This window comes from Aphelocoma coerulescens, chromosome 13, assembly GCF_041296385.1.
Source record: "Aphelocoma coerulescens isolate FSJ_1873_10779 chromosome 13, UR_Acoe_1.0, whole genome shotgun sequence".
NCBI lineage: Eukaryota > Metazoa > Chordata > Aves > Passeriformes > Corvidae > Aphelocoma > Aphelocoma coerulescens.
The window spans coordinates 7,540,469-7,558,845 of record NC_091027.1 but is presented as its reverse complement, the minus strand read 5'-3'; the positions used below and the strand labels follow the sequence as shown (position 1 = coordinate 7,558,845).

Below are 18,377 nucleotides of genomic sequence, written 5' to 3'. Positions count from 1 at the left end.
GAATGCTGTAAAATGAAGTTGAGAAACCTCTAGTTGTGAACTGTTTGCTAGTACTTCCTGACATCATAATGACCTCCTTGTGTACATTCTACCAAATGAAAATCACATCATTTAAGACACACTGATCAGAAAACAATGAAAACACACACCCTATCAACATATGCTTTGTTTAAGGGTATCCAATTATTTGCAAGGAAATCTTGAATTTGCATGGTCAGCAAAAAAGCATAGAAAATAAAACGTCAGTTGTTTCCTAATGACTACTGCTTTATAGCTTTCCTCTGTCATACGTAATCTCTTCCCTGCCTGCTAAACCAAACAGTGATGGACGGTGGAGTCCATCACAAAAGCAAAAGATTTGTCTCTGAATGAGCTAAGAGAGCAGGTTGCAGCACTCCTCTGATTAACACCGAGTCTGCCACAGGCCAGTTCAGTCTGGCACAGCAAACCAGCAGCTCCTGTGGTTCAGGCACGGCACTGGCATCTGCCATGAGTCAACAACTGTTTCACTGTATATTGAAGTCCATTCCAAGAGCGAAACCATGGGCTCAGTCCAAGAGAACCTCAATGCTTACTTCTCAAAACACTGATTTTAGAGTTTGTTTTCAAGCAAATGAAGTTGGACCATCCAGTTAATGTGGAGCATTGTTGTGTTTTTGCATCCAACACAATGGGGAGAATGAAGAAAACCCTTTGGCATAGGAGGGGAATCTAAGAACACACAAGTCCTATAAAAGATGTTTCAGCTGACCCAATTTCTTTGCCAATGACAGAATTTTAACATCATAAAACCCTACTGCTCTTTAAGTTGGGAAACAAGACATCCAGTAGGAAGTCAATTATTTTGAGTGTCCACATGCTACAAATGTAAGCAGCAAGTCAAGGTCCTGTCAGTGAGGAGGATTTCAAAGAGTGAGAGGAAAAACTCAGTCTGCCTGCTGAGTACTCCAAGTCCACTGAGCACTCAAATCATCTGGTCACTAATCCCTTGTCTTTCCTCACTGTAATGCAGCAGCCTGAAAAGAGAAACCCACTTCATTCCTAGTAAATTTTCACCTGAACGCCCACTTTCCACAATTTGCCAAAGACTTTCAAATTAGAAAGGCTTCAACAGTACTGACAGCAAATATTGCATGGCCGGGGAACCACGAGTCTGACAGTGAGTCAAGCTCACTGTGCTGTGCAACTGCACTGGCTGAGACCGAAGAACCACGAACACCACGGCCCTCTCCTCACAGTAAGCAGTGGTATGGCCAGGGAAGGGAATTAGAGGTAGTGTTCCCCTCCAAAGAACTTCCAAGGCTCCAGTGGTCTTTGGATCAAAGAGTTCCCAAGCCAGGCATGCCTTTATACAGAATTTTATCTGCTTTTCCAGCTGCCTTGCCTTTACAGATAAATGGTGCTGTCCTGAAAGGAAGGAACTCAGGAGATCATGGGACCAGGCCGAGCTTGTTAGTAGACAGGGCAGATGTCATATGTTTTAGAAGGATGTTGTCCAAAAATTACTCTTGAAGAGATATCAGATAACACTTAAGAATATTTTCTTTTGGAAGTCAATGTGGGCTTTCATCAGACACAGGAGAGCCCAGCTCTTTATCAAATGTGCAAAGCAAATGAGAAAGAGGAAAAGAGATGAGTTGTGTACAGCAATAAGGGCTGAAAGGTAAAATCCCTCTTTGTCACACTGCAAACAGGGAAAGTTTGGGGGCCAGCAGGCTGCACATGGAGAAGAGGTGTAGGTGTTACTCTTGGCCAGCAAAGGGCCCACACTGCCAGGAACACGCGGGTCCTGCAGCTGTCTGGGAGCTCCAGCCTGGCTGGGAAAGACCTCTTTCCAAGCAGGACAGCAGGCCTGTGGAGAGCATTACTCAGCTGATCAGCAGGAAAACTGCCAATGGAAAGAGAAACTTTCCTTCTCACAGCAAGAAAAGCAAAAAATCTGTGAACTGCTGATGGAAACAGATGGAGATGTTGGCCAAGAAGTGGAAAGAGCTCAGCTGGGAAAACATCCCCCAGGCAAGGGGACACCACAGAGGGTGACGAGGACAGTCTGCCCTACAGAACTAGCCAAGGCCTTTTCTCTGGGGAACTCAACATCTACCAGTGTTGTAAAATTTCCTTCCTTTTTCTGATTCTGCCTTCATTTCTTCTCCACTCCCTTCCTTCTTAGATGGAAGCAGAAAAAAAAAAAAAAAAACCTTGATAAAAATAGAAGACAACAGAGTTGCACCTACCATTCATACAAAGACACAAAGCAGAGCAGAAAGAAATGGTTGAAAGCCAGAGAGGTCTCTGAACCTTCTTTGCTACCTGTCCTATCCTTTGGGAAGTTATCAGTGTGATGTTCAGTTCTCTCATATGAACACACTGAAGAACAAGTTGTTCATGAAGCTGAGTGGAAAGTCCTTCAAATATTTGTGGAGACTGTGGGGCAAGGAAGAAGTATGTAATTTTTTTTTTCTTTAACAATGACAAAGTTATCTTGGAAGAAAGCTGCAAATTTATATTTTACCCAAACTTTTCAAGAATGTTCAAGTTGCCAGCCCATGTGAAAAACACACTGGTATCACACATGAAATGGTGTCTCCCCTTAAACAACTCTTTTATTTATCTGATATTTGGCATCACTGGCTACAACTTTGCAAAAGTGTTGATGAGCAGGTACTTGATAAGAACGTAAGAAATCTAGGCTGGTCAGAAGCTTGGGACCTTTCCTAACTCATCCATTAGGTGGTGCTCCAAGAGTACCAACAGAGAAGGCTTTGCAGCTCTTCAGTAGCTCCAGGAGGAGCAGAAATATTCTTAACATGACAGGCTTCAAAACTATGGCAGCAAAAGTTGGACCATAGCACACATTCAGGAAATAATTTAACATATGACTTTCCCTTCCTGAATGTGTAAAGTCTCTGCAAAACACACTGTTAACATCGCTTCTACTTGGCACTTCTATTGTTCATTGGATATTGGATTAGAACTTCTGTATTCTTCTCTCATCCTGAACAAGACAAGCAAAAGATAAATAAATACAATTATTGAATGTCCATGGTAACCAAACTAACAAAAATAGCTCATTCAGCATACTGTCATTTTGCATTCAAAGGATTTGTAAAGCTTTCTTACGGCAGCAGTTTGTAAACTCGGTCTCTCTGTTTTTCTGTCTCTAACTGTATAAATGTAGCAGATCAGGAATACAAAGCACTTTAGGCTATCAGCCAGCTCCATATTCTTCAAGGTCCCAACAAAACACACTGGGAAATTATAAGCTCTAAGTCTAATATATAAATAAGGGAATTAAAAAATTCACCCAAATAAAAAACAGGAGGGGCAATATCTCTTCTCTTTATCCCCATATGAAACATATGAAACAGTGCAAAAATATGAACAGCTGCCAAAATGCTATACCATGTGTAGGTTCTGGCCTTGCAACTCAGCCTGTGCAGAACTGGTTACTGGATAGGGCCAAATGCTGGGGTCAACAACTCCATCTTCACCCACATTTGTAAGGTCAGGGCTTGTTTCCTGATTCTTTCAGGTCTTCTGCATCTACCAATGTCAGTGGAAAAATAAGATACTCAGCTCACATTTGTGACCTAGTACAAGGAGAGGCTGGAGGAGGCTCAGGAAGATCTCAATGTATATAAATACCTATTGGCCAGGGAATAAAGATGACTGAGACAGTCTTCTCAGTGGTATCCAGAGAAAGGAGATAAGGCAATGGGCAAGAAAAATACCCTTTAGGGGTATTACTGTAGTTTTACCATAAGAGTGGCCAAACATTGGGAATGGTTGTCCAGAGAGGTCATTGAGTCTCTGGAAATATTCAAAACCCAGCTGGACAAGGTCCTGGACAACCTGCTCCAGGTGATCCTGCTCTGAGCAGGACAGTTGGACTAGATGATGTCCAGAGGTCCATTCCAAGCACAGCTGGTCCATGACTTCAACGTGCAGCTAACAACTTCCTTGCATTGCCAGGCACAGGTGCACTCAGCCAGAGCCTTTGCACCTTCCTGGAGAGGCTGAGGGAAGTGGAGGTGCTCATCCCTTTCCCTCCAGGGAAACAGCAGGGTAAACAGCAAAATAGTAAGGACAAACACCAGATTTAAGGGATAAACCTGATTTGTGCTTCCAAGGCTGCCCTCTGGGAAACAGAGAGAAGAACCTGACTCAGACTAAACCAGCACTTCCCATCCTGGCTGAACCAAGAACATCTCCCCTGCTTGCATCAAGCTTAGACATGAAAAGGTCAGATGGCACAGATAAAGAGAGCATCATTTTATGAAAAGATCGAAGGTAAAGTCCTGTCCCAAATGAAGGCAGCAGGAGCTCTGCTAATATTTTAGACATACAAAATTGAAAAGTCCTTCTGGGTTGAACAGTCCTGTCCTATGAGGCTGTAGGTGTCCACCCCGTAGTACCTTCTACCTGAGCTGCCATCCTAAACTCATTTGGGTTTTCTTCCCTCCTCTAAGCTATTTGAAAGGCTCTTTGCATTGGTAGTCAGTTTCCTCTTTCACTCTAACCAAGTAAACACATGGTCAGAGTCCAACCACTTGTTACGGTGCCAACAGTGGTTTACAGCTTACGTGGGTTTTCTCTCCCTACTGGTTACATTTCCAGATGCTGTGGGACAGATCCAGCATCCCTCAGCCCATCCCACCCTGTTCCAGGCTGAGTACAGGCCACTTGGGCTGTGCATGGTGCCAGAGGAAAGCTCAGGGGTGTCCTGCACTGCCACATTCACATTTCCCAAGAAATAACCCTCACAAATCCTCAGGTGGCTGCATTTATTGAAACCCTGCAGTTCTTAAAAAATTCTTTCCAAGTGTTTTTTCATTAATCACTGTATTAATTACACCCATCCCAGCTAACATGCTTTCCTCTGTGCTGTGCAAGGGCAGCTCATCTGCACACAGAGTCACCATTGTCAATGGACAGAGTGTGGGGCTGGAGCCAGGAATTTATGAGGTCTTATCCCCAGCCTGCCAGTGGCCTTCCGTGTGGCCTTGGAAAATAACACTTAGCATCTTTGTTTTTTTAGCTGTAAAATGGGAATAATAATCTTTATTCATTCACCTCAAAGAGGTGATGAGAGGATTTTATGCAGTGCTCAGTATTTAAGTGTTTCCAAACAAATTTTAGAATAACCAGTCAGGTTTTTTAAATGCATGCTCAGCTCATCTCTTGCAACCTCCTCTGCACTTGGTGCTCATGGTTGCTTTGCTTATTTCACTGAGTATTCTAGAGCTAGCTGGATTACAGAGCTGTTACAACCAAAATAGGTCTAAGTGGAATAATTCGCACAAACATTGAATTATATTTATCTCAAATGTATCTGCAGTTGCCAAAATTTGGAACCAATCTTCCTACTACTGAAGTCAAAAAGGCAGAATTGAGCCAGCTCATCTTTTTCCCATTTGAAGAAAAATGCACTGCATGTACCCTGTTTACTTATTTGCAGTATCCCATCACATCAGAAAAGCCAGCAATTTTGGTAGTCGATGTCAAGAAAATGCAGAGAAATGCATTGTGGCTTCTAAAGCCAACACGGATCTGGAGCAGCCTTTTAAGAACACATTTTTCTGTCCTACTGATGGAATTGATAAATGAGTGGGCAGCAGCAAGGCACAGCTGAAGCCTTCACATCAGTCTCTGGTACATCATTTGTTGAAAGTACTACAAGAAAAGTGGGGAGTCAGGGAAAGGCTGGCAGCTCCTGCAAAATACTGCAAAGCTACCCCAGCCCCAGCCCCAGCCCAGACACACTCTGCCGGCACCAGAGCCCAAGCCTGGTGCTCTTGGTAGGGCTCAGCCTGCCACCCCCTCAAAATCCTGAGGTGATAATTCACACAAAGTGCTAATTCAGTAAAACCATGTCACATCTTTTGAACTCATCCCTGAAGTAATTTCAGCATGTGATCACCAAGGAATATCTTCAATTTTTTCATTTTACCAGGGCAATTAATTCTATTCCTGAAATTACTGAAACTTCTGCATGTACAGTAGCCTGTGTTTGAGAATATTAAAAAATAAGTACATTTGAAGGAGTGGAGTACCTTCAAGCAAGAACCAGTGAAAAGTTGGTTGCTATGCAACTCAAGTATTGTCCATATTATTCTTATCAACAGATGACATATTGTATAAAATAATATAATCATCTAAAAAAATCCACAATACAGCAGAAGACTGCTCAGGGGTGGAGAATTGGCAATAGCTGAGAGTGCTGTCATAAACCTGACGTTGATGGTGCATTCTTCATCAATTACAGAACTATAATGTAATTATTATGATTATTTAAATGGCACCCTTGATAATATATCTAAATTGCCTGCAGTGAAGCAAATGAATCTGAAGATATCAGCTCCATGCTTTCAAAAGAAATGCTTACTCAAACAAGACTGGGATAACATTTTCATGTTGTGAAGCCAATCAGGCTGCTTCATTCATGCACTGCCTTAACTTGTACATGTATCCTACTTAATACTACGTATTTTGAATATATATATTCCTGAAAATTGTTAGTGCTGGTGTGTGGGATAGTAAAATATTCAAGGCTTTCTTCTAATTCCTCAGAATGGGTTCAGAAAATAAGAACTATACACTTCTTCTCTCTGCTTTTCCACTGCTAAATGATCCCAAACCTCTAAAGAAAAATCTCCTCACCTTCTACTCACTGGTACTAGTCCTCTGATCAGGAGCTTTAAAAACATGAACAGAAAATTATGTATACTTAAACAGCCTGGCTTGCAGGTCCCCACACCATAAAGTAGAAGAGCTCTGAAATAATGTATTTTATATATGCTTTATACTATTTTTAGAAAGTCATAGATTGTCTTTCATGTAAACAAGAATCAGATACAGAAATGCAAGAAAAATTATCTTTGAGGCAAGCTTGTGATAGTAGAATTATTCCATACCAGCAGGACAACTCAGAAGCTAAAGCACTGTCCACTGCAGACTATGGATGTAGAATCCAGAAGCAGAATGTCCAGAAGCAGATTACACAGACCTGCAAATGCTACTTCTGTGATGTGGCTGAAGACCCACCAAGAAATGATGGCTTTTGTCCTCCACCCCAACTCTCGTCTCTAAAGGATATGAAACTGGTAACTTTCAAATTATAAATGGACAAGGCTTTGCCCTTCACAAGAAAACAGAGATCCTTAAGATGGAATGATGACTGCTGTAGCCACTGTCTGCCATCAGGAAAATGGCAGAAGTTACCAGAGCTCAGACTGGTGTAGATCTATAAGGCTAAAGATGGACACACATAAGGATTATGCAATTCCCTGTGAATCACTGCAAAGAAGTGACTAGCCCAGGTACTAATTCTGCTGGCTTCCACCACTATTGCAACATCAGGTTTGTAGAGATGCATAAGTCAATTTGCAATCAAATTTTTGCCATTACAGGAATCACAAAGATATTTCAACTATTTTGTAATTCAATGTTAACTACACACTCCATGAACTTTCAATCACAGAATGGCAAGTATTACCTTTTTCACCTTTTATTTTAGGACATACATCTGATTAAGCTTATCCAAAATGCATAACTACATCATCACCATCATCACTGCAGGAAAAGCAGAGATGGATTGGTGTGTTTAGTTCTCAGATGGGTAAGCTCTAACAGAAAAATTTAACCCACATCCAGGTAATCATTCTCCAGCAGAGTCCAGACTAAACCTCAGAGCTCCCTCATTTGCACCAGGGAGGAAAATTCCCAGCTGATATTGAGCAGGGTAAACTGGTGAATGCCAGTGGAGCTTCACTACTGACACCACCTGCACTGGCTCTTTGCTGACTGCATTTCAGCAACTTCCATGAACAGACATGGAATTATCCAGAATCCAGGTTAACTACAGGAACATGCAAATGCCAGCAACTCCAGTCACAGGAAGGTACATTAGCACCCTGCTCTGAGCAGCTGGGCCTGATGCTGCATTGGAGAGCACTAAGATCACATGTCCTTAACCAAAGCAGTTACCAACATACTTGAAATGCCCTGTTCCTGTTTCCATGGAATCTGATGTTGACTTGGCAATAACAGGGCACAGGTACTGAACAGATCAATACTTTTGAAACCCATTTAACATTTTGTTCCTCTTTACCCAAGTTTTGCCTGTGGAGCAACCCCTTCTACAGAAACTGAGAGAAAGAACACTTGATGTTTTTAATTACAGATTTGATCGGCAGAGCTCTTGCCTTCTGGCCCCTATACCACAGAACTCCCATTTAACTTTAAGCCCATCTGTAGTTCCACTGATTATAAGCACAACTATAAACGAGTTCTTAGAGGCAGTAGCCATCAGCATCACGCAGAACTGACCTTGTGTGTACTGTTACTTACATACAGTTCTACCAGAATATGCTGTGTTTTCTTTAGGAGCCAAAATGTTCTCTATGTTTCATAGACTATTCCAAACAAATCTGAAAAGACAGACTGTCAGAGCTAAGCAGTAACTCTAAATGACACAGGGAAAACCCAGAAGAAATTGAAATTATTTGAAATGCAAAGTTCAATTGATAAACAAATACATATATAATCATGAAAGTTCTTTATATTCATGAACTGGTAAGGATAATATATATGAATTAAAATACAAAACAAATACATGTCACCAGTAACAGCACTGTTCATAAAAGAATGAAGTCTACAGATATTGATATCCTCCATTTAAATTAACCTTTCCTTACCTTGCCGTAGCTCAGCAGGATTATCCTCACCAAGACAACGTTAATGTGAGCACCCAGGGACTCATCATGATAAATTTCATTAACCTGCAAAAGAGTTCAGCATTTTAACAATGGTAACTATGAAGGCAGTGATACAGTTGGTACCTTTTATGCTCTGTCATTAGGCCAGACACCACTTTGTGATCATAGTTAGAACATGAAAAATTCCACTAATGAGAGACGGAATGGGTTTTTTTCCAAACTCTGTTGTAGTCTCCCAACAGGCCATAATTTAGGGAATCATTTAAAATAAACATATACTCAGAGATTTCAGATTAGCCGGTATATAAGTGCCAGCCTAACTGGACTTGGAGCTATCATGGTGCACCCATATGATGCAGCTGAGCTGACCCATGTGTGCCCACTGGAGCCTGGGAATCCAGGCAAAATCCCAAATATCTTTCTGCTGAGCAGGACCGTGCATAGGGAAGGGGATGAATGAGCACAGAGACAGGACCTCTCTCCCAAGAGCCATTCACCAGATCAGCTCAGCTGCACCCTGTAACTCTTCCATCTGGGACACATCACATCACACTCTGCCAAGAGGATGTACCTCCCCCGAAAAGCTGGTCAGGCACATGGGCTGGCTTTATTGTGTGTCAAAACTCATCAGTGTTAAACTTTGCAAGCAGAACAAAAGCTACAAAATACCAGCAAATTAAAATTGTCTTCTTTTTTTTATATACCAGAGCTACATAACTGAACACGCACACGGGGAAATCACCCCAGGAACACTGAAAAGAAAACTGTAAATATTTAGAGTACAGAATGAAATGTGGATGAATAATGATTACTTAGGAAACACTGCTACAAGCAAGCTGGGCAAATACTAACTGTTAAAGAGGCTGATTTAAGTATTCGGTGATGAAGACTGCATGAGACTTGGCCAAATGGCAGGAGTTTAGCTTTACAAATTAGAAGAGGCAGATGAGATCCCTGCAAGGCAAGCTCCTTTTCTTAAACCTCCTTCCCTCAGTAAAGGTTGCACCAAACTGAACTGCTTTGCTGGTTGGACCTAGATTTCATTTATTCCTACAAACGAGATTCATTACTTCAAGCTAATAAATAACTTTCAGGGAACCTTTCATTTGAAACATGGTAAATAATGTCCTGCTACTTCAATCAGCCCCAGTTTTAATGGCCCATATTTTATCTCTTCAAAAATCATTAAAATTAAATACATCAGTGTAGGTTTTGCTAAGCAATCCCCACTGACATTTTAAAGTGAATTTTAATTCGTTTCATCAGTATTTTTTGACAGAAGAGCCTTATTTTATGCCTGGTAGACATCCAGGTTTTCAACAGTGCTGAGTGTCCTACTGAACCACAGCTCCAGGAGGAGGCTCACACCCTCCAGGACACCTGGGGAACATTCTGGGGGATGCCTGGGACCCAGGCTCCTTACTGGTTGATGTGTAAGGGGATCCTTGGATTAAGATGATGGATGAGGGGCCCATGGCTATGAGTGGCTTCAGGGGCTTCTGTTTTTGTAGCAGTGTAGAAGGAGCTGGTTATGTTCAGATCTGCTTTGTAAACAACCCCTCTAGAAGTCAGATCATCTCTTTGCATGTTTAAATGAGACTTTAGAAGACTAACTTTATATTCTGAAATTTTAAAAACTCTCTTATTTTTCCTTTGAGAACCATTGCTGAATACAGGCTATAAAGAGGTAAGACATAAACACATTTTGCTTTCCAAAAATTTTTTCACCCAGGAAAAAGACCCTTGAATGTTGTCAAGGAAGGCAGGGATATTTAGCTCCTTCTTTGTGTGGTGGGAGAGAGCACTCACATCAAGAATATGAGGTTGAAATAAGCTGTAAACTACCTGTACATGAAATGAGTATTAAACAAAAACTGCTGTGTATAGAGGACAGTAAACACAGCATGTAAATAAGTATTTAATTAGTTCATAAAGCATAATCCAAATTGGTGCACACTACTCTCTCATTAACTTCCCGAATTTAACCTAAGCCTCTTTTAACAATCGTTGAGTAACCGAACAACTGTATCGCTGTCGTGTGCCAAAGGGAAACTTGGCTTGAAAACATTGATGGAACAGAATTAAAAACATTGTTTGACTATTCATGCAAATGACATCTAACAAACAAACTGAATGAACAGAAAAGCACAAGCACTGTAAAAAGCTGCTTGATTCTCCTGGGATCCTGGATTTTCTGCAAGACAGTGGGCCAATTCAAAGCTCTGGGTCTTGGTTTCATTAATAAGGATGAGCCCAAGCCCTCATCACACAGCATCTTTCTCTGAGCTAAACTGTGGTTTGCTAGGAGTGTCTCACTGCACATGGATAATGTGCTGCAATAGATGCTTTTCTTTTTCTTCAGCACGGCCTAAATCACACCTATTTGTTTCAGGAAGCTGTTAGAGATACAAGATCCAAGTGAATGTTGTGTTCTCAAAGGTTCATGAAAAGTGCACACATTGAAAGGGCCACCACAATCCCTAGTTCAGATTCTCCATATTTCCATCTCTTATTCCAACAGGAAAGCAGAGTCAAGCTAATGCAGCTCAATGTATAGGGCAGAAAATTACCAACCAGCCTGTGCAATCAGAAAGCTTCAGGCTTGAGAGCAACTTAAACTTTGAAACCTACTTTGAAAGCAGAGACAATCAGACAATGGAGATACATGTTCAGACGTCTGTGCAATAAATACACACGGCTGTGAAAAAGAGTTCAAGTACTTTTCCAGCACTGCATCTCCATGTACTTCAGCAGGACATCCTGATTAATACCAACAGAAGAAAAGCCAGCGTCAATCTCCTGTTGTTCTTAGATCAGTAAGTCCAAAAGTAAGTTGCTGCACAGGAAAAAAAAATGTACATAGAGACCATCCCAAAATCCCAGCTCCTGAACTGAAGGCAGTAAATGCATTAAATCTTGGTAGATGTCCTACAGTGATTCAGCATTTATAGAGGGTGATGAAGAAGGCTGGGTAAATCTCAAAGAATTCAAAGCATAGTGAAACACTGTAAAGAGACTTTCATCAAGCTATTGTAGTTCATGAACTATTTTGGGATATCTTTGGTTTCTTTTTCTGGGATATTTCAAAGGAAAATATGCATTTCTATTTAAAGTTTCTGTGTAGAAATCAGGCTGGCACAGATTGGTGCTACATAAGAAAAACAAAGACTTTATTTACTTTTTTTCATCTGTCCCTCTCTGCTAATTTTATAATTCTTCTGCCTTGAGCAAGTTTCAAGTCAGCACAGTAAGCACATAGAATACATCAAAAAGCTAAAGGCAAGCCAAGCGCCTGTGAGGTGTCTCATGCCTGGTAAAAGAAGCACTGGAAAGTTTTGATTACTGAGCAAAGCAAGGCCCAACCCTAAAAGGGAATTTTGAAAGCTCCTATAACACAAATAGTAATCAACAGCCTGCAGTTCTGCTGGTCTTGGTGCAGAGCAGGTTACATGCTGATAGAGCTGGCAGGATTTTTAGGGGAAGTCAGGTGGTTCCCTGGATCCCTAATTAAACCAATGCGCCATAGGAGAATAATCTGCATATTTTGGCAAATCATCAGCAAACTAATTCATGCAGTTTGAAGGAGTTCCCAGCCTTGCAGAGTTTGTTAGTATCTGCTATGCAAAAGGCAGATCATTTCATCACAACACGGCTCCTGAACCATAAACCATCGGGTTCATCCCGAGGCGGCTCCATGGATTGCTCCTTACGCCCGGGTAAGCACTGCTCCCTCGGGCTACCGAGCACACACCCCTGCTGGACATTCAACAGCTTCAGCCTCGGGCTACATCAGTGTCAAACAGCCCCGACCCGGTGACAGCAGCAATCAGAGGGCACATCTGACCATTTGGAGAGGGCACAAACCAAGAGCCATCTGGTTTTGCAGCCACCACAAATTGCTGATCCATCCAAGCTGATTAGCCTGCCCTTTGATCACCCAGCATCCTTACACAACTACTGTTGCAGAAATTACTGATGGCTACGTGCTCCCAGGCAGAGCTGAGACCATGCGTGGATCGCTGCCAGAGTGATACTGGAGGAGCTGGAGCGCATCAGTTCCTTCCCTGTGGGATGGCAGAGCTCCTGGCAAGCCATTGTTAGAGCCCAGCCCGAGATGCAGCTCATTCATCAGATCATAATTGTCTGCAGCAAAGCCTTGGTGCCTGGTGGGCATCCAGTGATTGTCTATTTCTGTAAGAAACGTCTGTTTTGAATTACAGAATAGGAACCAGAAATGTCATGGTGGATACTGAGCACAAACTTCTGTAATCTGACCCTCCCAAAAGCGTTCCCCTCTCACTTTATTTTTCTGTGGTCCCACTTCAAACACCACTATGCTCTTAGATTTTCATCACCTCCTTTATGCTTTTGAAGATTCCAAATGAGCATTTCTGACATTCCCAAAGCTTTATCTTAATCTTACAGGAATAACATTACATCAATTCCTCTCGTGGATGTGCTATGGTCACACAAAGTCATAAAGCAAAATCAAGGGCTCCTAGTCTCCCTTTCTAGTCCTTACAAGGCATTTCCTCATTTCCTCAGAGAGGAACTCTTTTTTTTTCCTGAAATCTTTGTTGAGCATCACAAGGAAAAAAGAAGAATGAAAGCACACAACACACATGAAACTTAAAGGTCAAACTGTGATCTCACATTTGGAAAACATCTATCATTCTGCTCAAAACCACATACACCAGGCAGTTTTACAAGAGCTTGGCAATGTACATTGCAAAACAGAGATAAGAATCTCACATTTTCTATGCAAATATGAGTCTGAGTCCTGATTTACCTTCTCTGGTGTCAGAGTCAGTAGATGTTACCAAGTCCAAGTTAGCTGCTTCTGATCAAAATGAAAAACATTCCCCAGCAGATGTGTTGGCAAGGCACTAGGTAGCTTCATGTTACGGGTCTCTATCTCATCTTTGACTGTAACATTGGCTTTAGAAAGGTCATAGACTTTGTTTTCTGACTTCATGACTAATTTATTTTTCTTAGTTCCTCCCGCAGGCTCTTGGAACTTTTCATTCTTGCTCATAAACCACTGCTGTGAGAAGTTTCTCTAAACACTGTAAATTACCTTTGCACCAACAGACTCAGTATTTTTCTGAATTGCTGTCTCATGATCACGTTAATAAAATCAACTATAGCATCATAAAATAATTAAGCAGACTGATTTATCACTTTACTACAAGGGATAGGGGTGTGGTGTCAAAGTAATAAATATGGTGACCTCTTGAAATCTAAGTGGTTTGGTTAAGAAAAGCATCCAGAATTTGAAAGCTGATCCTAATTATCCACACTCCATCACACAAACCACACTGTCACAACTCAGAAGTCCCTGGCTGAAAGGGACTAGCTTTGTGGCTAAAGCTCATGTTGGTATTTGGAGTAAATGAAAAACTCTGTCTTTTAACAGTACCTACCCTCTACCTTGAGGACGGTACCAAAACCTGTGTGATAGGGCAGCAAGGCACATTCCAGTTACCAATAATGAGCAATGCTCACCTAATTGACACTGGGAATACTATCCCTGTGAAAATGAGCACAACCTCTAAGAGTTCTGAGAGGGTCTCTCCTGCAGGAGCCCCTGAATGCCCAATCACAATTACAGCTTCCACTGTAGGGTGGCAATCAAGATAATGAACAAAAATAACCTCATGGAGGCCTCTTCAGACACTGTTCACACCAGCCACAGCTACTGGTTTATAATGAACAGTCAAAAGGTGGAGTTAACTCACATACATATATTTAAACTTTCAAACAAGCTGTAATTCAGCTACTGACAGCTCAAGTCCCTCAGATGAATAGAGTTGGACTTACATTTGTTATTTGTGGAACTTCTTAGAGTTAGTTCAAATTTAAAGTGCCCATATTAAAATAAACTGATTTTAAATAATGAGCATTGGAGCTTATGAATTATTTAATTTTCAGAAATCCAGTCAAATTCTGCATTATTGAACTATCCTTGCTGTCTAAAAAAAATGCTTTTTAGTTTAAAAAGCGTGATTCTGAAGATAGGGAGCACCATTATTTCAATGTATTCAATCATCACTTTCTTTTTAACAGCTTGAATTAGACATGCTTTCAGGTTTTTATCCAACTGTCAGTTAGAAACTGATGGCATTTCTGCCCTTTCCTCTCATTAGGGACTTGCTGTTCTGTACCTGCAAATCTTCATCCCTCATCAGCCAGAGATATGAGAGCAGAAATCTCATCTATAATAGTAGTATCATGTACATCCTATTAAAGAGGACAGATAACACATTCAACAGCGCCTCAGGGCCACAATTTCAAAGACATGTGTAGTGCTGAAAGATGCAGGTGAAAGACTCTAGGGACTTTCCAAAGCCCCCAGCTGCATAACTCTCATTGATTTCAGTTATTCAAATGAAAAGTTGTTTAATGTATTTGTTCTGGAGTTGAAGTTTCACTTGAAGGCTGGGGGATACAAAATCCCATGAGTTAATTTTTAATTCTGATTCTTACTGATTTCAAAAGCCAGTAAATGACTAAATACTCAGATAAATCTACCCAGAGTGAGGCATAAATCCTATTTAGGGTCTATCTCCCTTTGAAATACCAGCAGTTAGGCACTTAGCTACTTTGAGGAGATGGGGTTTGGTATCACAAATATTTTGGCCATATATCCATTACATGAATATATATAAATATTGTAATATCAGTCCTTTTACAGCAAAAGAATGGAAAAGAAATTAAAAATTGCTTAACACTGGAAACTACTTTTAAGAGGGTTATGAAATGATCAGAGAATTTCAGCATCGGGGTGGCTACCAACAACACCCACTTCAGAGTCAATGAACCCTTTAGCTTGGAAAAGCTCTTTAAGATCATCAAGTCCAACCATCAACCCAGCACTGACAAGGCCACCACAACACCACATCTCCACCTCCAAACATCTTCTAAACATCTCAAGGGATGGTGACTCCATCACTTCCCTGGGCACCCTGTTCCAATGCTCGACAACCCTTCCCATGAAGACATTTTTCCAAATATCCAATCTAAACATCTCCTGGAGCAACTTGAGGCCATGTCCAAATCCTACTGCAGAGTCTTCCAGCCCTCCAGCAGATCAACACTCCCGTCCACCTTGGTGCACCTGCACGTGTACCGAGGATGCGCTCAATTCCCTAATCCAGATCACTGATATTAAACACTGCTGGCCCTGGGGAATACCACTTTGGACTGGCTGCCAACTGGATTTGGTTCCATTCACCACCACCCTTTGGACTTGACCATCCAGCCAGTTTTTTCACCCTGTGATCAGTGCACCCATCCAAGCCATTCAACTCAATGACATCCATTCAGCACCCTTCTCCTCCTCCCAAAGCATCCTGCAGTGAAAACCTTTTCTTTCCCAACCAACAAGGTAATTCTCCATTGCTACTTCTAGCCCTGCACTTTCCTAATGTTTCCCAAACCATTATACAAGCAGATAGAATTATTGGGGGTTTGAGATGCTTTCTTGCTGAAATTGAATTACCTTCTACGTTCTTGAGTAAGTAAAGAGCTACAAGAATCCACCCAAATATCTCTCCTCTGTGGCAATGCTCCTGCATGCTATAAATACAAAGTTAATTTGTGCAATGTGTAGGCTCACGCTTGGAAATGCAGAGGACTGTGCAGGCCAATATCCTTCCCAGGAAAAAACACAGCATGACGTACAAATGAAAATGGTGCAAGCGAGAGGCAGCCGAGGGTCTCTAAAGAGAAAATCATGGCATATTTTCCAAAGGTGACTGAATGTCCCCATGGTGCTGAGCAGAGAAAAGAGAGGAGGTCAAGAGAAAGCAGAGTTTCAGAGGAAATGACTGGAGGATGAAAAAGGGGAGGCATGAGGCCGAGCTCACTGCAGTGGAACGGCTGGCGCACAGTCAGACAACACGTGGCTGCAGCCCAATGTGTTAAAAATCCTCTGGCATCTATCACCATTTGTTTGGGAGTGACTTCATTTCCAAACTTTGGGATAAATATTAGCACAGCTATTCAAGATATCCAGGACACCCAGCCCCTGTTTTTTCTCACTTCATGGCTTTTAGGTGTGGATTGTAACACATCACTTAAGCTGCACAAAACAGATTTTACTGAATGTGCAGTCATTGCACTGGGCTTGAAAAAAAAAAATATTGTTTTGATTGGGTTGGTGGTAGGGTTCCACCCAAGATCCCTGGGAAAAGTTAGTTAAGGACAACTGCTCACACCATCACACACAAGGAGATCAAACACAGCGGGAGAAGCAACCATGCTCAGAGTTGCTTCTGGGAAAGTAATGTCTTGCCCCAGGAGGGGCGATTCACCTAAGATTTATTACATTTTTGGAACCTCAGAAATCCAACTATTTGATCACCTGTTTTGTCTCCAGTAAACACCTTCACTATTATTTTACTTTGTTACCATGCATTCTTGATTATATGCTTACTACCTCGTTACCATACAAAGCTAATTGATTCTATGCCTTGTTACTACAGGAAGCTAATTGATTACATCCTAAAACCAGCAGGGTACACACAATCTGATGGTTATGAGAGGATCTCTGATTAGATTTAAAAATACAGCTGGAATTGTTTGTAGCTGTCTCTTCTTTTTCAGTGACCTTGGACCTTTCTCATCAGAAACACACTGCATACATGTGACCCCCAACAGCCAGGGACCCCAAAGCCTTTTATATTGGAGTCATTTTCTAAATTAAAACCCCCAACTATTCAAAGAGGTAGAAGGGAGGACAATGGGGGAATCACTGTGAATCTCAGGAAAGAAGACCAAAGCCATGTTCTACACAGAATTACACCTTGCACCCATCCAGTAATGAGGGCAAGAGCTGGAGCTGCCCTGCCAAGGGGAAGGAGAGGTTCTGCACTGTGATGTCCCTTGACACAATACAGGTCCCCAGCACCACCATCTGCAGTAACAAAGTCCTCTTGCCTCTCTGTGCTAGAGCTGGAAACAGCACTGGTTACCATCACCCACCCCTCTGCTAAAATACAAAGTCTAGAAACCAGCTGAGTTTTGAAGGAAAGAATAGGACAACACTGATGACTGCCAGTGATTATCCAGAGCCTCTCAAGAGGCCTTGGGGATTTCAAACAGCTCCTCGAATTTGGGCACAAGGCATGGGACACATCCTCAGTCCCCAAAAGACATGCTTGTACCTCAGAGCTCTCAACAGAACAATAGCTGCCTATGCCAAGAGCTGCTGTGCCCTGTGGGGATGGTTACACAGGCTGCACTTTCTAAACCACTTGCAGAGACAGGCTGCTTAAGAGTTGTTATTTCTTGCAATTTGTGTCTTGGATGGTTTACTAAAATTAGGAAAAAGTATATTCCAGAGCTGGAACATTTATGGCTTCTTTACCATTACTGTATATTTTAATCCTTAAAAATAGATTTAAGTGACATGATAAGTAAAGAGTCCTGTTTAATCTATTTTGGCTTGTTTGCCACATTCCTGGTTTGGCCTGTTTGACTTGTTAATTTAGAGATGCATAAAACCATCTGTTTCACTGTAGACTTTGTTTTAAGCCTCAGAGGAAACAAACCACACAAATAAATGAAATTCACTATGTCATTTCTGTTAGAATATATGCATTTACAGCCATCAGAGCAGACACCAAGTACCCCATAACTCCAGTGTTAGGGCAGGTT

At 41.6% G+C, this 18,377-nt stretch overlaps 1 protein-coding gene across 1 annotated transcript in view; it reads right to left on the bottom strand.

The window, feature by feature from the left end:
- Nucleotides 1-18,377, bottom strand: part of ADAMTS2 (ADAM metallopeptidase with thrombospondin type 1 motif 2) — a 178,181-nt gene that overhangs the window by 39,473 nt on the left and 120,331 nt on the right. Inside the window, exon 5 of the mRNA XM_069028479.1 lies at nucleotides 8,697-8,780. Within this exon, the coding sequence (XP_068884580.1) occupies nucleotides 8,697-8,780 (84 nt within the window). The remainder of the gene's footprint in view (nucleotides 1-8,696; nucleotides 8,781-18,377) is intronic.